Genomic DNA, 23,063 nt, shown 5'->3' with positions numbered 1-23,063 from the left:
GAATCAGTATTCTTTTGAAATACATGTTTGTTATCTCAGACTTGAATGGGAAGCTCAGTAGTAATAAAATGCATAGTCAATTCTTGCTGAGAGAGCTAAGAAAACAGTGTTTGTTATATTCTTCATAGAAAAATGTTAATAAAATTAACATTCAAATCCATAACAATGTGTAAGTACAGTATTAAACAGTATTTAGCTACAGCTCCTGGTCTATCTGACTAGTTTTCAAATCTAAGTTAATCACTTGCAAGTAAATACATAACCTTCTATGTGTAGCGGCTGCACAGGAAAAAAAAAACATTCAACAACTGACGTGTTTAATAAATATTATTGGGCAACACCGTTTAGACTGCTTGTTGTTCTTCTGAATCCAGTTTCACTCTTCTGGAGTGTTCTCACTGCCTTCTGCACCTGCAAACCAGTACTTAACTGCAAGGCCACCACACCAGGCTGTGAAGGGTGGTGATAATGGCTGAGTGAACTTGATTCTGGAAGGATATAATGGTGCCTTTGAGTTCGCATTATAAAATGTGCGCTAACTTCCATCTGTGCTCTCACCTCAAAGTAATGCTGCCTGGTTTCAGTACCGTTGTCTCCTGGCAATGTGTACGGTTCACCAGCAAAATAATCTCTGCTGCCCTTTGTTGAGGACTTTGCACTAACAGATGTCCTCTTTGGAGATGATGCACCACTGTCCCACTTCTTTTTTTGCCTTTGCCTTCAGTAGTTGGAGTCTTCAGCTTTCAAGTTCACATGAGTTAAAGTACTGTCCAAATTGAACATAAATGCTTAGTTTCCAGAGTCACAGGATCTGAGTATTCTCCTGCCACAACTTTGCAAACTCATGCTTAACTTTTCATGTACTTTGCATCAGACTTTCGATCTGATAATGTATGTTCTGAAGCTTTAGTATAGTCTGTCAGTTCCCAAGACTGTTGATTTCCAGAGCATTACTACTCTTTAGCAAGCCAAATAACATTGGCTTTTCTTTATTCTAGTACAAAGTGATCAACTTTGCTGTTCTCTTTGGATGTTCTCCATAATAGTGTTATGCAGTGTCAAAGATTCTGGCCTGGTTCCAGACTGATGGGACAGAGGGACCCACAGACCCATGCTCCAAGAGAGGGGGAAGAGGGATAGGGAAAAGGTAGAGAGATGGGCCTAAAAACAAAACAGTGGCAGTGAGCGAAGGGAGAAAACTAATTTACTAAATGTGATAGCAGAATGCGAGATAACACAATATAATACAATATAATTGGAATTGAAGCTAATAAATCAAATAAAATGATAGAGTGTCCAGAACTGAAGGCCTTACTCTAATGTTGAAGGCAAGGTGGTGAGGGAGCACGCAGCGCCCAGATGAGAAGTAACAGAAGTGGCAGTCTCGTGACTCCTGAGCAGTTCTATCTTTCCCCCTGAATGGAAAATGGAAGTGGAACAGTTAAGTCTTCTGGGATTTGTAGTTCTTCTTCTCTTCTGAGAAAGTATACCAGGAACTATAGACAATCCATGGACCTGGAGCATTAACTCTTTAACTGCCAGTACACTACATGATGTTATGATGTGAAATACCAATCATAAAAATCATAAAACTGTGACATGTAGTAATCAACAACTGGACACATTGCCAAATCTACCTCTGAAGTTTTTAGACACTGGCAAAAGCTTCACAGCTTGGAATGCATGCCTTATCTGGCAGAAGCCCACTATTAAATGAATCATACTATCACTGACTCCTGGTTTCAGAGCTGTGAGATGCTGAAAGCATTGTGAATTTTTGATTTGTCTAACCGCCTACGAGAATTTGACAGGTCCCTTTAGTTCCTCTGACTGTGCATCAAGTCCCAGGAGCTCCTCAGAACACTCCAGGGCGTTGCTACATTGGCTAAGCTGATTCTGCAGAACTTAAAGCTTATGAGCCTCTTCCTGCTAAACTGGCCATATTCCCCTTCATCTCATCCATTAAAGGCTGGAGTCTGTCGTATTCTTCATCCAACTAGCAGTGCTTGGTTAATGGTTGCACCCAGTGATCTTGGAGGTCTTTTCCAGCCTAAGGGATTCACAAGTGTAATGGGGAGTGGCTGAGGGAACTGGGATTGTTCAGTCTGGAGAAGGGGAGGCTCAGGGGAGAGCTTATCGCTCTCTGCAACTGGAAGGAGGTTGTGGTAAGGTGGGAGTCAGCCTCTTCTCCTGCGTAACTACTGACAGGATTAGAGAGAACGGTCTCAAGTTGCACCAGGGAGATTCAGGTTGGATGTTTGGAAAAAACTGTTCTCTGAAAGAGTTGACACCTGTTGGAATGGGCTGTCCAGGGAGGTGGTGGAGTCAGAGTCCCTAGAGGCGTTCACGAAACTTTTAGATGTTGTACTGAGGGACAACATCTGGTTTAAACATGGTTTAGTGCGGAAATATTGGGGGTAGGCGAATGGTTGGACTGGATGATCTTGGAGGTCTTTTCCAACTTTGGTGATTGTATGATTCTATTTGACCATATAGGCCTAGTGAGAGCCTTTCATTTTCTGAGTACTGATTAAGCTAGGAATAAAAGCAATAGAAATTAAGGTTGTGTTTAACCAACTACAAACGTTCTAGAGAAGTTCATAGGAATGTTATGATTTTGTGATATGACACTGGCCTCCTGGTTTATCCTAGCTATTATCTTTTTTTGGTGTGTTTTAATACTTTTTTTTTTTTTTTTTTTTTTTTTTACAGTTCCAGTGAACTGCTTAAAACTTTTCCTCGTATTTGTAAATCTCATAAATTTGTCTTTTACAACTCATTTGTATTTCTGGCTTCACTGTTAGTGACTTTCAAAGCCCTACCTCCTTATGTTAAGATTTATGTAGATTGTACTTTAAAGTCAAGACAACTGAAATTCAACTCAGAAGTAAGAATTTGTCTCATCCGATTAAACTTTTCCTTTCCCGTATTGTCAACAAGTTTATTTACTTGGTTTGGTTACTGTGAACTTCTTCTAAAACTCTTTTTGCTACAAAGCTTTACTGGTATTTGCAAGACTACTTTACTTCCTCTTTTAGTTACAAATCAAGTGTCAGCTTTAACAGTAACTACAATTTACTGACTCAGCATTAGTTGTTGTATAACCCTTTGTAACTGAGTAGTAATATAATGGATGGCTATTAGTGTTATGTATGAGTAAACTGCTTTTTTTGTTTTGTTCAGATAACAGTACAGACTTCTGGGCAACAGATGTGAAATGGTTTTCATTGTTGGAGAGCACAAACTGGCTAGAGATCATCAGGTTTGCTATACCTATAACTTTCTTGGTTTCAAATTGTTGCTAGTTGAATTTTTAGTGGGTTTTCAAGAATTTTCTTTCCTACTGGAAAGGTGAAGGACATCTTCGTATTTCAAGAAACTAAGGCAATCTTATGGTCCTATTTATCTTATTTCTACAACGTAGCACACCATTTTTACAGTGCAGAATTGTATTAAGCCCCCCACATCATTCCAATTACAATTCTTTCAGGAAACCTCATAAAACTATAGATCTATAAATTTCCTTCCTGTATGTAGTCAGCTTCTTTCCAAACTGAAGTATTTCTTTCTTGCATGAAACCTGTTCCATGTCTCTGACTAGCCTTGCCGTTCTCTGTACTCTCTACTTCTGTAATATCCTTTAGGATGGGATGAACTGCAGTATTCAAGATGTTAGCCTACCACAGATTAATAAAATGACAGTTGTTCTCAGTTTTGTCCCCTTCCTCTCCTGATTGTTCCTCAAGTTCTTTTTCTTCTCTCAGCAATCCACAGTGAGTAAGTCTTGGAATGGTGTTGGCTGGCATAAGGCTTGTTGTAGTGGAATGTTGAGGTTCTTTTATTTGTTTTCAGTGTTATTTTGTGCTATCTGAATTATCTGTTGGCTTATTCCGTGATCAGCTTGTTACTATAAAGTACTTCATTTTTTTTGCCCTCATCTTAAGTTTATTCTGTGCTGAATAATAATCAACAAATATTGACATTGTTATTAATTCCTTCTTTCAAAGCTGAAAGTTATGTTGAATGAGAGGTTCTATTGAAGGATTTACGTTGGGAAATCCATTGACGTAACTCATAACTAATTAAAAGTACATACCAGTCCAGGATCCCATCCTTAGGTTGCTTTGAGACTGGTCAGTTCCATACTTGGATGCAGTTACTTCCTGAATCAGCCTATTCTTGGCTCCTGAAGTCAGTAGGAACGCCTTCTCAACTACACTAAAGAATCTGACAGCTCTGCAACTAATTGGAGACTAAACTATTAGCTTCTGTTAGTGACCTAATCAGTTGCAAGAATCCTCATTTGTGTGCAAACATCTTCTGAAGAACTCCAACTTCATGAAGAGTTAGGACTAGAAACCAGCAATGTAAGATCTGTTCTTACATGATCTTTAACTCCACTCAGTCGTCCTTGATAATGATATTCTCTGAATAAACACTTTCTGCATGCTTACAAGATCTGATTGCTGGTCTTCCCCTTTATTGCTCAAAAACAGATTCTGGGGGAGATACACCATGTAGTAGGTTGGAAAATAAGTGAGGCAGTGTACCAGGATAAAGATCTTGATCTTAGCAGTAGTAATGCTTCAATGTGTGTGATGATTTGTACTGATTCATAGTCAAGTGTGATGAATGTACAGAGCTAACAACTGGAAATGTATGATTGATTGCCAAATAAGGATACCTCCTGGAAGCTTGATGTTGAAACTAAGTGCTTCTTCATCTACTGAAGTTGAGTGCAGTTTTATATTAAAAGAATAAACAAGTTTCAATAGTATCTTTTAACCCCTTTTTAGGGGAGGTCTTTTTTCATTAAAAAAAAAAAAAAAAAGATCTTAATAGATAACTAGCTAACATCTTAATAGCTAAACTAAATTTTTCCTGTACCACAATAGGCGAGTCTTGAAGAAAGCTATAGAAGTTGTTGAGTGTCTGGAAAGGCAGCATACCAATGTTCTCCTTATCGGTAAGAAATTCATGAGATTATCCTATTTTATATTATTTTAAATTTTAATATATTATCCTATTAATAGAAGTAATTCTGATTTTCTTTTTAAGTTCTTTAAATGTAGCTTGAGCTGTCAGTTCACAATTATGGTAGAAGCTGGTTCAATTGAAAAGTGTCTGCTGCTTTAAGTATGCTGAAGATCACACATTCCTGGAAATGCTTCCTGTAGCTTAAAAACAAAACAACCAACTGGACAAACAGAAAAAAACACAAGGGAACACTTAAGAGCATAGTTCAAGGCTAAGAGGAATATGTTATAAATGAGAAAGCTGCCTATAAACTTTCATGCAAGTCATACTCTCTCTTATTTATGCGTTCTTGTTTCCTAACTTATTCTTAAGGTCTTTTGCTGTATTTTGAGATTGAGGAGAGAGGATGAGCTTCATGCAGAACATAGAGAATAAGAACTTTCTAAAGGGATATTTTTGCTCTAGATGCACACTAATATATATAATCACTTTAATAAAGTGTATGCTTATTTTATACATCTTGAGCAGTTTGCTTGGCCAGATTGATGAAAGTAATCACATCGAAAACCAAACTTAATGTTAACCATCATCCTATTTTTCTATTAACAATTGAGGAATCTTTCACCACATTGCCATTTGAGAAACCTAGCACAGGAAGGTGTTTCTCAAAGGCATGTGAATGGCAGAGGATGGATCTTGCACCAGGAGGCAATTTCAGTGCTGCTGTACACAGCTTATGTCTCTTGCGTGCGTTTAGGGATACTTTAAGACACAGCCACACCTTGTGAAAAGATGCATGCAGAACAAAAGAGTGGGGACTGAGTAGCTGGCCTAATAGCTTCAGGCAGGAGGTGGCAGTATGTGCCCTGTGGCTGACTGAAAGGAGCAGGGATCAAAATTAGAGTATTGAAAGTTTGCTTTATATTTTGTCTTGTATATGTGTCCAAAAACCTTTATGTTTTCAGAAAAGAAACCAGTCTCAGAAATACAGATTTAATGTTTCTCTGGTATATAACTTGTGAGGAATTGTGTGCTTCTGTGTTTTGAAATACAATTTTGTTTAGTAATGTGCAGCTAGCAATTCTTTGCTTTGTTACCCAAAGCTTAAGGAATGGTTTAGACAATCAGCTTTTTCTTCTCTTCTGTAGAAGAGAGTGCTACTGATCTGTGCTGTGTAATCTCCAGTCTGGTTCAAGTGATGATGGATTCATACAGCAGAACAAAGTCAGGATTTCAGAGCCTTATTCAGAAGGAGTGGGTAATTGGAGGACATGGCTTTTTGGATCGTTGTAACCACTTACATAAAAGTGACAAAGAGGAGGTATGATGTTTTTCTTTTATTTTCCTTACCTGATATTTAAAATTTTTGTCAGCGTAAGGAGGGGCTTAGCTATCCATCCAGAAGTTCCTTGGCTGGATATTTTGTATAGTATTAGTGTTTCTGCTATCTAAAGTTCAGCAATGTCTTTACAACTAAAGAATAAACATGAAATTTCACTTTCAGTCTTTGACCCTTGCAAAAAAGACTTGCATCTTGTGTCCTTTTAAGCTGTTAAACGGTAACATCCATAGAAATAACTCAAGTGAATTATGCATTTTTGTCACAACTGGAGTTTCGTTTTATAGTGGATTGCTGGATGTTGCAGTCTAATTTCTCCATGTGTTTGTATTTTGGGAATAATTCAGATTGCTGCTGTAAACTGTTCAATTCTGATTAATAGTTGTTATGAACTAGTTTTGCAACTTTGAAAGTGGCTTCTCTACAGCCTTTTATAGTGAAATAACGTGCAAATTCAGCTTAGAAAGTGTTGCTCTCTTCTGTTAACAACTGGCTTGGGATTGCTCAGATGATACTACAGAGTTCAGCCAAAGATGTGTACAGCAATTCTATAATTCATCAGGTTGTGGTCTTTGATTTGTGTTTGTAGATGCTAAATGCTGTAAAATAAATGGTTTGCATGATAGAATATACTTTTTGTGAAACTGATGCAATATTTTCTTTTAGGCTCCTCTGTTTCTGCTCTTGCTAAATTGTGTTTGGCAGTTGGTACAACAGTATCCTCCAGCATTTGAGTTCACAGAAACTTACTTAACTGTATTGTCAGATAGCCTCTATGTGCCTATATTCAGCACTTTCTTCTTCAACTCACAACATCAAAAAGACACTACTACGGTAAGGGTTTGTTTTGTGTATTCAATGTGTCGGATAACAAGTTTGACCAATAGGCAAGGAATACTAAAAAAAAAAAAAAAAATCAGTAGTAGTGTGTTCTTCCTTATTTAATTGAAGAACGATGCCTTGGAGGTGAATCAATGCAACTTTGGGTCTAGAGAATCAAGTTCAGTACTTCTGAGTCAATGATGACTAGATGAAAATAACTCAGAAATCTGTTACTTCTAGTGTGGGGCTATAGTTCCGTGTTCATTACTCTCCAATGAGAATTGAGCTCCTTAACCTAAGCTGTCCTGCATAAGTTATCTGCAAAATCCTGCTGTTACATACTCTGTTTTGCTCTAAAATCAATGTTTTTGAATGTTGATTTACATCTGGTTAATGCTTTTCTTTAGCCTAAGGAGGTGGAAGTAGTGAGATTAGCCTAAGCAAGGCTGTAAAGAGCCTAAGAAATTGAAGATCACAGTTTAGTATATAAAGTGCTGAGCATAAAATTTAAATTGGCAGCACTGCGTGAGAGGTTTATTCCGTAATCCTGACATGCCCTCTGTGTTTGAGTTCAAGTGTTCATCTCCTGCCCGGCTTTCAGAATGTTTCTTAATTTCACCTTGACTTGGTCAGAAATCCTTTCTAACAGTCTTAATTGTGACGTGTTTGTTTTGGCAGACTGGTGAAAGCCTGAAGACACAAAGCAGTCCTTTCAGATTTCTTACTGTCTGGGACTGGTCTGTGCAGTTTGATCCCAAGGCCCAGGCTTTTCTGAACAACCCTCTTTATGCAGAGAAACCAAAGCCAGATAAAAGCCAACGGAAAACTGCACGATTCAAAGTAAGATTTTTTTTTTGCTTAACCTGTTATTTCTATCGTATAAAAATAAAAAAGTACAACTCGGTCATACTTCTAACATGCTTACAGTAATGGTATTAGTGTCAACTTTTAATTGACAAAATATGTGTACAGTTCAGACTCATCTGGGCCTTGGGTGCTGCTTGCATCTCCCTCAGCTTTTCAATCAGTCTTCCATGCTTTCTGTGCACAGCACAGTTTTTCTTACTACTGCGCTTGCTTACAACTACTAACTTCTTCCTGGGACGTAATGTCCAAGTGAGTTGTAATGATTTGAAGTGATATTATTGTGTTGTTCCACTAAGTACTTAATTGAAATGCATAGCAGGCTTGTAATTGGCTCCTTGATTTTTGTCTTGTGTAATGGGAAAAAACAAAACAATGAAACCCAGAAACAAACAAAATCTGTCAAGGGTATGGAGTATTGAGTAGATCACCTCATTACTGGAAAGCAGCGTTACGACAGTAGAATAAACTTGTTTGTGGTAGCTGTTCTTTAGTTTCCCTGTTACGTTGTCTAAAGTCTGTTCTGTACTAAAGCGTTCTCAGGTGAGAAACTGTTATGATATACAGCGGAATATGCTTCTGTAAGGTGGCAAGTAATGAGGAAATGTAGAATTAAAAACTTCTAAATCAAATGGCCTTTGGCCAGCTTGAATTCAACTTGGAAATCTGTAATGCTTGTATGAAGATTCTATGATTCTATAAGAGCATTTTCCTGTTTCAGAGAATGCTTTATTCAGTGTTACTTCACTGCTATAGTTGCAGGGGAAAGTATATGCAAATACAAAATACTGTGCAAGTTATTTGATATATTAGCCATCAAGAGTAACAGTTATAGACACTATAGCAGAGGCAAGACTGTATTTAAGTCACTTCATTGCTTTTAAGTGTTTTCTGAATACAATTTCAATGTTTTTCTTCCACTGAGAATTTTTAAAGTCTTATCAATATTAATCTTTGTATATTTTTCTTTTCTTTTCCCCTTAAAGCATCAACGGCAGCTTTCTTTGCCATTGACACAAACAAAATCTTCCCCAAAGAGAGGATTTTTCAGGGAGGAAACAGATCATCTAATTAAAAACATTCTGGGTAAAAGAATTGGCAAGTTTATTAATTCTTCAGATGAACCTCCTAATAGCTTCAGGGAGTTTTATGATAGCTGGCATAGTAAACCTATTGATTATCATGGTCTTCTGTTGCCTCGCATCGATGGACCTGAAATCAAAGTCTGGGCTCAACGCTATTTACGATGGATTCCTGAAGCCCAGCTTCATGGCGGTGGTACAATAGCCACAGCTGCTAAGATTTTGGACCTGATGGAGGAAGTGCAAAACTTGCAAGTTAAAATGGATGAAGAACATAGTCAGGCTATTTCTGGAGACGTACATGCTGTTCCAATGCTGAGAAATTCTGCCCGTTTGTCATCTTTGTTTCCTTTTGCTTTACTTCAGAGACAGTCTGTCAAACCAGCTTTACCCACTAGCACCTGGAAAGACTTGGAAGATGAGGATGACTTGGTCAAGAGAGATGATGAATTTGTTGATCTAAGTAGTGATATGTTATAAAGTATATATAAATTTAAGTATGAATGGTATGTGGCTAAGCTCTGAGTTTAAGGTGTTTTACTGTATCCTAATCTAAAGAACTCAAGTATCTACAGCCTGCTGAGTGGGTCTGTAGGGTAAAGAAAACTTGGCTGATTATATTTTGAACTTCCGTTTCACTCTAACAGTATTTATTGCAGAAACACGTTTTTAGTATAGGTGTAATAAAAATAAGTCTAGGCTGCCATGAAAAGCAGCCATGTGGTTACTTTATACAAAAAAAAATTATTTTTTGATGCAAAGGTAGAATACTAAATGTGTACAGCAATGGTCATGGGGAATCTGCAAACTTGCTTAACGTTAAACCCTCTTCCTTTTGTGCTTAAATATAATAGGACCTGTTAATACATCTGCAGTTCTCCACCATGTGAAATGAAGAGGGGAAGGTGAAACTAAATGTGCTTTCAAGCGTAAGCTTTTACAGCTGAGAACTAAACTTGGGGATTTCTGTCTACTGTGGCATCAAATGAAGTCATGTGCTTGTCAGCCTCATCCTTTCTGACAGTGTTCATCATTGGCTTGCAGAACTTTACCTTGTGTAGTGGTATAATTGGAGCTTGGCTTTTCTAAGGCTCTGCTTGCGCTTAGCTGGAAGATCAGATGTGAGAGCTAAACTGAACATTTCAAGACCGGTTGTAGCTGCTGTCATACTCCCTTGCTGCCTTGGAAAATTAAGTCCCAAATTTTTGCTGTTGATTGTAGGAAATGCCTGACAGAGATTCTAGTTTGTTATGGATACCTTTTTCTTCTCCTTTTGATGAGGAGATTTTTAATTTCCCTGCATATGCCAGTTGCCTTTGAGGCTTTCTGAAGCTTGCACTGAGACCCTCCACGCAGAAGGGAAGACAGTCTTGAATTTGCAGTCTGTTGCCACTTGACATGAGTTAGTGGTACAGCTTATGAATGTGGCTTTCATACCCTACAAACATTTGCATCCTGTTACTGGATGTTCTAGCAGTACCTCAGTGAAAAAAGCCATAAAGAAATGCCTGTTGACTTTTTGATCTACTGCATGTATGTTTGTATAGAAAGTATTTTTGCTGCAAATAACTTTCCTTTGTAAAGTTGAGTGTTATTTGACCGTCAAATCTATTTTGAACCCTTAAATGCTAGAGTACCCCAAGAATGGATGCAAGTCATAATATCAGTTACTTTGAGATGGTGGACATTGAATGTTCTCTGTATTCTTGTATGATTTAAAATCCATGCTGGAAAATTTAAATAGTGAAACTAACACTTTAAAATTTGATCCACTCAGTGTAATCAGGGTTATTAAACTAGGTTACAGATCAGTCACTTCACAGTGATTTGTACTTAATATGTATAACAAAAGATCATCTGCAGTTCTTTAAAAATATTAATGTTAAAATAATGTATAAGTGGGGAAGGGAGAGATCTTGCTGCAATTCTATGCCAAACTGAAGCTTCTCAACTCCTGATTGCCTTAAATCTTAGTAGCCTGAGGACAATACTTGAGTTTGTAGCAATTTGTTTAAAAATATGCTAGTACTTACACTTTCTGCTTTGATACATATCTCGTTGTTGTTGCTGTTTTTACAGCTAGCGTTTACTGGAATGGGCTGTCCAGCACATGTCCTTCAGACTTCATTGTAGCTCAAGTAATTCATTTATCCAATGATTTCTTTATATTTTTGAGCAATGCATTTGTGTAGAGCAGAAATATCCATCATTCTAAGGTCATTTGGGTTCAGGGGGGTTTTAAACACTGTCGTTAGAAAAAGACTATTACATGAATCTTTCTGTACTTCGGTCAAACTATTATAATGGTTCAGTCATGAAGATTACATATTTATATTAGAGAACAGGTGTAGGACATCTGAGTTGTACATAAGTTATCAAAAGTTTATATAGAGGAGAAACATATATGTGGAATTGAACATAGGAACACTTCTAATGTAGAGTAAATATCATTGTTGTTTGTTTTCTGCACTGCAGGATTGGAAATGTAGTTAATATTTTCACTCAACTTCTGTTTATACCTCCAAGTTTTTACACTGAATGCAAACTAGAAATTGTATAGTCGGCTTTAAAAAAAAATAAACATGACTCTTGTTCCTCTTTAGTGGGCAGTGTGGAGAGTGTCAATAAAATATACTTTGTCATATTTATCTTGAAATGACATTGTATGTTTAAGCTCTGTTTTGCAAAATGACACTTTAAATTGTAATGAACATGACAATCTGCAGTGACTAGGCTTTCTGAGTTGTACACAGGGTATTTGCAGACTTATGGAGAGGATGCTGTACAGTTTTAACCTGGATGTGCTGTTGGACAAGTGTGTCAGTTCAGGACAGATCAAAATTCAGTGCAATGCTGTGGGATGACTATGGGAAGCTACTGAAGTGATCTAGAACGTGTCTGCCGAATGGCATTTTTTGGGGATCTATTAAAATATTGCAATCTTAACTGTTTTGGGGATCTATTAAAATTTTTCATTCACAAGGGTGTGCCTGTCTTTTATTAAGTGGTTTCCCCATTTCAAGGAGGAGCATCGTTCATACAGTGTTAGTGCAGCAACTTCTGGAAGTTTCAGTGACAGAGTATTCCTCAAAGTGAACATGTTCTGAGTCCAGGTTGGGTGCCAGTCACAGTAAACTATAGAGTACAAATAAAAAACATGTAATTTATTTTTCCAGAGATGACATATTACTAGTTTCTGCCCCAAAATCCAGCACGAGCACGAATCACTCAAAAATAATTTCCTAACGAGATCATATGAAGTGGCAGTAAGGTTGAAGGAAGGTTTGCTGCTGGAACAGGAACGGCGCGGGGCTCTGGGCTGCTGGGTCACATTGTAGCACAAGGTGCGCCGCGGCCTCACCCACACCTCGGGTCCCTGCGTGTACTTTGACCGCTTGGCTTTGAGACAGCATTCGCTGAAGTGAGGGTGCCAGCTATTGGTGTATGCCATGCTGGAATGCGAGTGCTTCATAGAGGTGCTTACAGCCAGCTCGGCCTCCTGATCTCTTCCTGCAACTGAAGCTTTTTCCATTCATGTTCAAAGCATATAAGCATAACTGTTTTAGGAGGTGGTATGATACCTTCTGTGGTGTGTGTCTTACCAGTGGGTTATTTCTGTCACACAGAGGTTTCCTTCCTTCCAGTCTTGAGCTGGAAACTTCATATGCGGTACCTACCGCCTGTTTTTTTGTTTTTAAATAGCTTTTGCATGAAACTTGGTTTAGAAATTACCTGAGGAGTGTTTCTTTTTCTGTGACAGAGAACAGGTGGAGTAATAAAAAGCATTCCATACGCAGAACTGCTTGGGCTCTTCCATGATGCATTTAGTGGTTGAAAGGGGTGTGTGGTAAGATCTTTCTGATGGGGCCAGGTGCTTTTCTTTTGTTTATTGTAAAGTTACCCTGTGATAAATGCTTTCTGCCAGCCTTGGCAGAACACTGAACCTGGCGAGTTAGCAGAGTTACCACACAAAAGGTGAACACAGCTGCTGTTTGAGTTGGAGAAACAGCTGTTTCAAAACAAGCAGTGTTTTCCCTGCTGCTTTGCCTGGCTGCTTGAAGCAGGTGCATTATGTTTACCTAGGAATGCATTTGATAAATAACTTTGTGAAAAGCAGAACCATGGAAACTGCTTTCCCTAGCGTTGTCGTGTCCAGCCACGCTGCGGTTCCTTGAACTTCCTCCTCTCTTCTGGCATGTCGCAGCCTTGCTCACACCATGACACCGTCGATCTTCCCTCTCTCCATCTCCTCTGTTCTGAAGTGAGATGCGGTGTTAGCACTTATTCTATCATTGCTAAGGACTTGCTGAAAAGCCAAATGTAGTAGCTCTGTTCTGGGGGACGAAATAAATGGGCTTGTGGTGGCTTGGCTGGGCCAGGTGGTCTGCGGCCTGCTTCCTAGAATCTGGTGACTTTTGAAACCTATTTCTGTCAAGCATGATCAAAATTACCTGCTGATTTCCAAAGCTCTGGTACAAGTGGGTGGAGAGGAAATGTTAACTGTCCTCTGTGGTCACTGGGAAAAAGGGTGAGAAAAGGAAGCTAAAGCCTTGTGCCTGTGGCGTTCATGCAAAAATGAATGCAACTCCCTGACAGGAAAGTCTGCTCATTTACAGTCAGATCAAGTATCACAGGTTTCTTTTAACGCAACAAAATTTTGTTTTCTTTATCTTGGTTAATATCCGTTTCTGTGTTCTGAAATATTTCAGGCTTGGGAACCTTTTGATTTTCGTGAAAATCAGCTGGCATTGGTATGACTTCAGGGAGGTCACTTAAAATGCTTATTAATAGTGTTCCCATTCTGGAAAAAAAAACAACCAAACAAAAAAAACAAGAAAAATCATTAACAGTTAACCCGGCTAGAATTAGTGTACAGTTTTGCTAATTAAGTGTAAATCTTCAAATATTTTGTAAACAGTGCCAAGCCTGTGCAGTGGTAGCTGGCTCGCTTTGCCGTGAATAGGATTCACTTCCTCTTTCTGTTTCTACAAGCATTGTTTTGAAGTAAGTTTATGGACAAATGTGATGACAGATAAACAAATTTTATGTGGAGGACTCATTGCTTCATATTTTGGTGACGATGCAAGAAAATACTTTAGCTTTCACTGTGACCTCGATGCAGAAATCAAAACAGAATCCCTCGTACTAAGTTCCTCTTACACAGATTAGTACTGTTTGTTTCCTACAAAGCCACTTCCTCCGTTTTCTATTTTCCCAGCCCAGACTTTCCACTGTGAGTTCACTCTTAAACACCTCTTTCTTGACATGTCTCCTTGAAAGCTCTTCAGTGAATTTTGAAAAAGATTGAGTTTACACCTGCCGTAGTTTTTCCTTCTGCGTTCTTCTGAGATGGTGAGAATATGTGAAAGCCAGGTAAGGGAGTGCTGCAGATGACCTAACTCAGAACAGTTAACATGCAGGTTTTTGGAGTGCAAGATCCCTCACTTCCACGTCAACATGGAGCATGGGTTGTCCTGAAATCAGGAGTAAATATTTAGAATAAACAAAACCCTATTGCATGGTATTTTTCCTAAATGGAAACTGCATCAAAGAAAATGCAGGCTGATAATCCCAAACTGTGTTCTCTAATACAGTATATCTCCTGGAAGCTTTCAGTACTTTGCTGGGCTGATGCCTGCCCAGGGGAGTCCTGATTGCCTGAGTTTGGGTTACATCTGATGTGGGGCATCTGCAGGCTGCTGCCCAAGAACTCCTGCTGAGCGCTGCCCTAGCAGTGTGCTCCTGATGCCCTGCTACTCGTTTGGCTGCCAGATGATTCTATAGAAGTGCATCTTTTGCAGTTGTGGATTAGTTTTCTATTACATCAGCTTGTTGATGCAAATCACCCCGTGGTTGTGCAAGGGAAATGTCTGCAGCAGGTTGCTTGAGGATGCCTTTTTCAATAGGGAACTGCCAGTTACAGGAAAGGAAGAAGGTGGAAGCACTCTGCAATTAAGACGGCTCAGGAGCTGCCGTGTTGTTGAAAAAGAGAAATTGTGGGAACCAGACCTAACGTGCATTTAGTTGAAAGGATGTAAATGACATGCACAGCTAATCCCAGCTGTTCAACGCTTCTGAGAAGAAAACACAGGACACACAAAACCACCACCAAAAACAGACAAAATAAGCCACCAGCTTATTTTGCTGGTGAAGCTTTGAAGAAGCTTTGGTTTGAGGTTGCCTGAAAAAGCCTTACAGGGTGATGAGAGAATAATTGCATTGGATCTGAACTGGTTGTTACAGGAAGAAGGTAAGGTAGGCAGAATAAGCCAGCCTGATTCACAATCATCAGACACGTTCCTTAGACTGTGCTTTGGTTTGGACTGGGGCATGTTTTAAATATCATCATTCTGCCTGAGCTGTGATTTAGCAGTGATTGATTGTGGCTGCTGAAAAGCAAAAATCATGTTTTGACTTGTAATATGAAAACAATCATCTCTCTGAAAGTGATTTTGGATTCCTAATGCATTCCTGCTTTCCTCATTTAAGCTTCTGTTATACACAACTGAGTGAGGGGTTGCTCTTTTTTTCAGCATATTTTACTCATTTACTTCTCATTTCTAGTTGGTTTTAATGTGTTTGATGTGCTTTGTTGATGTGCAGCCCACTGTCCATTGCAGGAGCAGCATGGAAGTCTCTCCTTTCTGATCAAGACCCTAATTTTCCAGGGCTATTCATCCACCCAGTGCTTTTCCAAAGGCAACGGCCCGTTCTTACGATTCAAATTGCAGCTGAATAGCTGTCTGGCAGAGATGATGATAAAAAGGGCTAGTTACTGAAATGAAGTACATTAATAGTAAAATCATTATTTAATGTATCAGTATAAAGTAGAAGCTCCATGAATACACAAAGCCTCTGCAGGTAACAGTGGATGCTAGAAAGGGCTGAAATATAATTACCAGGGACCAGAACTCAGACAACAGGAAATGATTGAACATAAATGTTTCTTCATAATCTTTGTATCCTATTAAAGCATTAGTAGCCCTATTCTGTTGGTGCTGGCTGCTAACATTATTATTCTGTCTAGACTGGCAGACATCCTTCCTCTTTCGGAGCCAGGATTTCCCTCGCAAAGCAAACGATTCTCCAGCTGAAACACGTGCTGACTGATGTCTTTGCATTTGTCAGAATAACATGTACAGCTGCTCCTGCCACCAATAAATTTACTTTGAATGTTTATATTCCTAGAATCAAAGAGTGATTTTGGTTGGAAGTAGCCTCAAAGGTCACTCAGCTCCATCCCCCTGCTGTGGGCTGGTTGCTCCCCACAAACTCAGGCTGCCCAGGGCCCCATTCAACCCGGCCTTGACTCCAGGGATGGGGCACCACAGCTGCTCTGGGCAGCAGTGCCAGCGCCTCACCGCCCTCTCAGTGGAAAATTTTCCCCGACATCTAATCTAAATCTTCCCTCTTTTAGTTTAAAACGGTTCCCCTTTGTTCTATCACTATCGGACCATGTAAAAAGTTGTTTCCCTCCTATTTATACACTCCCTTTAAGTACTGGATGGCTGCAGTGAGGTCTCCCCAGAGCCTTCTCCTCTCCAGGCTGAACAAGCCCAGCTCTCTTGACCTGTCTTTGTAGGAGAGGTGCTCCAGTGCTGTGAGCATCTTTTGTGACCCCCCAAGTCCTTCTCCACAGGACTGCTCTCAAGTTCTTCTCCTGGTCTGTAAACATAGCTGGGATTTCCCTACCCAAGCGCAACACTTTGCACTTGGCCTTGTTCAACCTCATTAGGCCCCAAGACACCTCTGAGGGACACCACTCGTGACCGGCCTCCACCTGGACATATTGCTGCTGAACACATCCCTCTGCCCGCAGCCATCCAACCAATTCTTTATCCCCCAGATAGTCCACCCTTCAAATCCGTATCTCTCCAATTTAGAGACAAGGACGTGGTGCAGAAACATGTCAAAGGCCTTGCTTGAGTCCACGTAGAAGACATCAGTTGCCCTTCCTTCATTCAATCCATCATAGAACTCCATCAGATGGGTCAGGCACAATCTACCCTTGGTGAAGCTGTGTTGGCTGTCTCAGATCACCTATTTGTCCCTGATGTCCTATCATTTTCTGTGTGAGAACTGGAATTTAAAGAGTAGATTTAATCACAGGGCTGAGCAGGAATTCTGTAATAGAGCTGAATGTAGCGATAAGCAGGACTAATGCAATGGAAACAGCGTTACAAAAGGTGGAAGGAAAATACAGCGCTCACCCGGATCGGAAGATTTGGGGCTCGCAGGAAAAGGCTCCCACCAAGGAAGGATCTCCAGGCAGAGATCCTTCCTCAGGGGCAGTCAGCCCTTAAATGAGGCCTAAGAGGGGTGGAGCCAGGCTCCACCCCTTCTGTTTGCACAGGTGAATTGCCTTCACCTGTGCTCCCAGGGCTGACTGGGTCTTTCCTCCAGGTGCTCAATCAGTGGTTCAGGCCATGACTCAGCAGTTCCCATACAGCTGAACTTTCTTAACTAAGGAAGTAATATTAGCTCTTCTTTCAGTGTGGAGGATAAGAGACTCTGGAGGAATTACAACCTTCTAACAGCATTTGGCCAGCTAGGAGACTGTGGAAAGGTTTTATGGGCAGATTCATTCCTTAGTGAAATTTTCTTTAGATGTGGCTGAGTGCTAAAGTACAGAAAATGTATGCAAAGCATCTATCTTAGCTTTTGTTCAATTTGTGGAGCTGCTGGCTTGCCAGTAGGTGCCACACAAACAACTACACTGGCAGCAGGATCTTTTCCAAGTAAAAACATAGAATCACAGAATCATTAAGGCTGGAAAAGACCTCAAAGATCATCTAGTCCAACCACTGACTCATCCCCACCGTGCCCACTGACCACGTCCCTCAGTGCCCCATCTCCACGGTTCTTGAACACCTCTGGGGATGGTGACTCCACCACCTCCCTGGGCAGCCTGTGCCAGTGCCTCACCACTTCTTTGGAGAAGAAAGTTTTCCTAATATCCAACCTGAACCTCCTTTGTGCAGGTTAAGACTGTTACCCCTAATCCTAAATCACATGCTGATGCTGATTTTCCTTCTCTCCTGGATGTCTGCTTGGGTCTGCTGTAGGGAGGTTTGCTTTGCATTAATAAGCAACTCATCTCTGCCCAGTCATCACCAGATCCTCAGTGCTGAGTTATAGGTATGTGTTGGGAAACAGGTTGCCTGAGGGAAACTTGGGGGTTTCCCCTCGGTATGCATCTGTGTTGAGGTAGGCAATTGCAGTGTAAGTGCACACAGGCAGCTTTGGTGTGTCAGGTCAGATTTTGATGTGTATATGACGATGGTGAAGAGCATGAGATGTATGGCTCCCTGCAGAACTGGTGAGAGAAACCTTGCAGAAGGACTTTGAGGTCAAGGCTCTGGCTGAAGGAGCTGTGTTTAAAGAAGCTCTCTCCAGCTGTCTGACTTAAGCCGTGCTCGAAGAAGCAGGGCTGTGTATTTTTGTAAATAAACCAAACGGCATGAAAGGTGCTTTATTCCTAACTGGAGTAACCTCTAGGACTCTGAGCTGGCCAGCTGCCCAGATCAAGAAAGTTCTCTTCCTGCTAAAGGAAGGTTGGCTGATGGAGCATAATCAGGAATTCTGATATTTTTTTAATTTTTGTCAGATGTGCTGAAGAGAAGTAGTAAAAAAGCCTGCTTTGAAGTAGTTTTATTGATGTATTTTCAAATCTGAACATTTTTTGTGTGTGACAGTATCTTTTCAGAATGCACTTGGAAATTCACAGTGGTAAACATGGCATCTTCTTAATCCAACATTTGTGGTCCTCCTTACATACCATGCCATATTTCTTGATGTTAGTGTCAGCACTCCAGTCCCTGCTACTGTCAGCACTCCAGAGAAGGGAGAAGAGCTGTGAGTACACCCTCATAAAAGGCATTTGCTGAGGTGTGTGGTTCAACTGCAACATGTACTCAAGAGCAATGTGTCCATGTCACACTTCAGATTTAGCTCCTGTCAGAAAACAGGATGCTAGAGTCACTTTAGCACTTTGAATTAATCTTGTATTTACACATACTGTTGAACACGTGGTCAAAGATGATGTCCATATCTGAGGGCAAGTCATGTTCTAGGGTCGTGTAGATGCAAGCTGTACTTTGATTTTGGCAACAGGACGTTTATGACCAATGGTGAAGTGCCTGCTTGGTTCTCCAGTTCCATGTTGAGGTTGCAGTTAGGAAAATAGAGCCCATTTGAGACAAAAACGTTGGAAACTCCTGAAGTTCTCTTTCAGAGCTGGTCTTCAGAGTGGGACCATGCTTCCAGGATTGGGAGTGCTTTCTGCACCTTGGCATACACCTGGTCCTGCTTGCCCGCTGCAAGCTGAGAGCTATTGCCTTGCTGGATGGTGGCCACAGGTGCATTCAGCAGAGGCTTAAGTGTTTTCTTCTTGTGTGTTTGTTCTGCAGAAACAGAAGGGTTGCATTTGCTGCTCTGTAATGTAGAATATGAACAGTGAGAGTAACCGAGAGGACTTACTGTGTAGTAAATAGCTATTAAATCATTGCTTTATCCTTTGGCAGAGAGAATTAAGCATCTGCCTAAAAAAACATCAGTGAAAACATTTAGTAAGAAAAGATCATACATGCCAAAGTAGGACATCTTGATCGGATGGTTGACTCATCAGTTTGACATGTTCTGCGTTAAATATGGAAAGCTCATCTCTCAGAATGTCATCTCTCAGCAAGAGCAAAAAGAGATTTATTTTTCAAAGATGACTTACAAACCAGATAGGATCTTGACTAAGTCTCTATGCAGGTGAAAGGACCGATGTGCTGTGCAGCATGTCTCATTCCCTGTTACAGTCACACATAGGCATTGATGCTGTTGAGAGGATCCTGGCCACTTTCTCACACTGCTGGATGTATTTCCTTTTCCAGTCATCAGCTGTTTCTCCACTGAATTTGTGTTTCTATCTTTCACTGAAAATTGTGAATGGTGATAATTCAGATGCTAATTTCTCTCTCCTCCCCACGGAAGTCACTGGAGTTTTGAAGGTCTGATCCTGTCTTCAGTGACCCTGGGAACATCAGAACGCCTCCAGCAACCATGGGACAGATGCAGGGGGATTATGTTGTGCAGCTGGAGGACCACTTGCTGCATGCTGCTCTCATTGTGCTAGCCTAAGTCTTGGCAGCCAACAGACCCAAATGGGAGTATTCACTAAACAAATGAAAGAAGCATGTTTTACACAGGACTTCTAAGTGTCCCTGAAAACTGGATGGGATCCTTAGGAATAAAGCAAACATCACTCTCATCTCATCTTTCCAGCTATATTATTTATTTCTGGTGCTACTTTAGCTCTGTTTGCCTTCAAGAATGAAGCTGCAAATCCTTTCTCTTCTTTCCCCATCTAGTTCTCAGTGAGAAAAAAAAATATAAAAATCCACTAGAAGGCAGAAGCATGAGCAGGAAGAACAAGGCTGATTGTAAAGTAATTGCTCTGTCATTGGAGCTCCTGATTACTTAGTCAAGTTTCTGCTCTTTGAATCCATGGTGATTGCTAGAAATGCTCGTATTAAAAAATGGAGACACTGTAATCACACTCTTTCATGCCTCATGCTTCAATGTTATACATCATCTTATTTAGTCATGTGCAGGTTGTCTTGTGCCTAGTGCTGCACAAGTGCACAGCAGAAGTTCTTATGCATCAACTGGTCATTAGTGGACCCATAGCAACACAGTTAGGAGTTATGGAATTGCATTTATTCAACTGGAGAGCAGCACACTCTCCAATGGCCTAGCTTAAATAAAGCTAGCCCCAGAGATCGTGTTGTGTTTTGCATTCAAATGCTCTTCAATCAATATTGTGCAAGCAGTGGCCTGAGTTGTCTCTGTCCCACCAATTCGAATGATTACTTTAGTTCAAGCTAAGGATGTCATCTGTAGAGTCGATTCCATTCAAAAATTTCTTGCAAGTCCACTCTGAAGAGATTTGTTTGAACAGCAGCTCTTTAGCATCAAATATATCAATCAGTGTTTGCACTGATGGTAAAGTGTTAGCTGGTGAGGAGCTCTTTTTAAAAGCTATTGCACTGAAATGATCCAGTAATAATGTTATTTTATGACATTGAAGATAGATGGTGTTGCAGAGACATAACCCAGTGCAGGATGTACCCAAAGAAAATCAGTCCACGTTTGGCTCGTGCTAACCCTGTGGGAAGACATTTGCTGGTGATCCTCTCAGCCTTCCCCTGCAGAGTCGATGGAGGTACTTGAAATTTGGGTCAAAATGGAAAAAGCTGTCAGTGCCCGGTGGGAGGCTCTGCTGCTGCACTCCACCCCAGTGGAGATCAAGGGCGTCCACAGCAAGAAGGTACGATACAGTGCTCTGTAACACCTGACTAGCATGAGACTTTGGGTTTTCAGAGCCAACTTTCAGTGTAACAAACCTAGCTAATTAGATGTGCTTCCATGCTGTTTCAAGTCCTGAATGAGTCAGGGAGAAGCACAACCCAGAGATGTCTGCATGTTCCACCAATGAACACTTATAGTGTGCTTTGGGTAGATGGTATTACGGGAAATGCCATCACCTGAGCCAAACTTAAAAACCCTCTGCTTGCTGTGATCACAACCTAGCTGCTGTCAGGAGTGAAACCAGCCTGCACAAGGCAGGCGTGCAGCCTCAGCCAGGTGTAGAACAGACCTTGTGAGGTGCTTGGCTGAGTCTTAAGAAATGAGGTAACTTGGGAGCACAGTTTCCTTTCCTTCACCTCTTTGCACAGAGGCTTGTAAATTACAACTCCATGGAAACGTTTCCTTTGCACCATCTGTCTTCATGCATTTTTCAATGAGTTGATGAGTATTTATATACTTTACAGAGAACAGATAGTTACCGATTTGTTACATGGGAAGGGAAATAAAGGTTTTTCAAAACTTCTTGTATAAAAACCATTGGATTAAGTGTTTTAAATTTTGCCAGAATCCCAATGACTGTTTTGGTGTTCGTTTTGCAGCACTTCCACACCATTTTTCTCATTGAACTTGCTAAGTAAGACAGCTACACATTTTTCCTAGTGATAACGGTTGGATTGAATCACTGCGTAGAAATGAAACACATCTTCCTTGCAAACTGCGCTTTAACTGATACTTTTGTCCTTATTATTTCAGTGCTATAATTGCAGTATTAAAATAACAAGTATAGATTCTTGCTACTGAACAATATCACTCACACACAGGAAGAAGATGCTATTAAAATACAAAGACTTCAGGAACTAGCAATCATCTGAACTCCACAGGTGAGGAGAAAATGAGAGGACCTGTAAATACATGAAATGAAAGAAATCTTTTTGAAAAGAGAAAATGTGATTAACACTTTTCTGTGTCTGCCTTTGGTCGTCCTAAAACACCTGTCAGTCAGCCTACAAAACAACAACTATTAGTTCTGTTTTTAAATATATTAAAGGCGGCACTAAACTTTTAATTCAAAGCCTTGGGAAGCTAAGAGAAATCACTCTACTGACTTAGTGGCTACATCGGATTTTATATGAGCTAGGTATTAATGCCTGGCACTATGCCACTGGAAGTAATTTGCAAGTTCATCATAACCTGGTCCAATCTATGTCAAATATGGAATAATTCTTCATAATTTTGAGACAATATCATTCTTAAATCTGCCAAGGGAGAGAATTAAAGAGAGGCTTATTGGAAAAGATATATTGCCAAATTTCAGCTTTGTGAAGTGGTAGTTTAAATGCTATCTGACTACTGAGGGCCAATTGCTGTCAAAGCATGGGTCTGTTGTACGGACAGAAAGACCCGTAACAGTTGGAGCTTTTTACTTAGCAAAATTTGCTGCTATGCTACTAGTATTGGGAAGTTCATTGACAAGACCAACAAGAAAATGCCAGCTGCTCTGCTGCGGTTAGTGATGGTTTTATCTGGTACCAGGACAACAGTATGAGTAAAACAGGTACAGCTGAAACTGCAAGAGAGAAAACACTAGAGAATAGTGTGCAGCCACTGTGTTCTAAACATGG

At 40.3% G+C, this 23,063-nt stretch overlaps 1 protein-coding gene and 1 long non-coding RNA gene across 3 annotated transcripts in view; one reads left to right on the top strand and one right to left on the bottom strand.

The window, feature by feature from the left end:
- The window catches only part of MTMR12 (myotubularin related protein 12), a 33,283-nt gene extending 21,217 nt beyond the window's left edge, over positions 1–12,066 (top strand). Inside the window, exons 11-16 of one of the 2 annotated variants that reach the window (XM_021380525.1) lie at positions 3,184–3,262; positions 4,896–4,966; positions 6,126–6,298; positions 6,983–7,150; positions 7,817–7,978; positions 8,989–12,066. In XM_021380525.1, the coding sequence (XP_021236200.1) occupies positions 3,184–3,262; positions 4,896–4,966; positions 6,126–6,298; positions 6,983–7,150; positions 7,817–7,978; positions 8,989–9,564 (1,229 nt within the window). In that variant the 3' untranslated portion in view covers positions 9,565–12,066. The remainder of the gene's footprint in view (positions 1–3,183; positions 3,263–4,895; positions 4,967–6,125; positions 6,299–6,982; positions 7,151–7,816; positions 7,979–8,988) is intronic. The other variant, XM_021380526.1, reaches the window with a different exon arrangement.
- LOC110389684 lies at positions 12,228–17,358 on the bottom strand. Its single transcript, XR_002433336.1, has 2 exons — positions 17,295–17,358; positions 12,228–13,885 (listed from the first exon to the last, which is right to left on the bottom strand). It is a non-coding gene; the product is annotated as an uncharacterized LOC110389684 (long non-coding RNA).

This window comes from Numida meleagris, chromosome Z, assembly GCF_002078875.1.
Source record: "Numida meleagris isolate 19003 breed g44 Domestic line chromosome Z, NumMel1.0, whole genome shotgun sequence".
Lineage (NCBI taxonomy): Eukaryota > Metazoa > Chordata > Aves > Galliformes > Numididae > Numida > Numida meleagris.
This window is presented reverse-complemented; position numbering and strand designations above follow the sequence as displayed.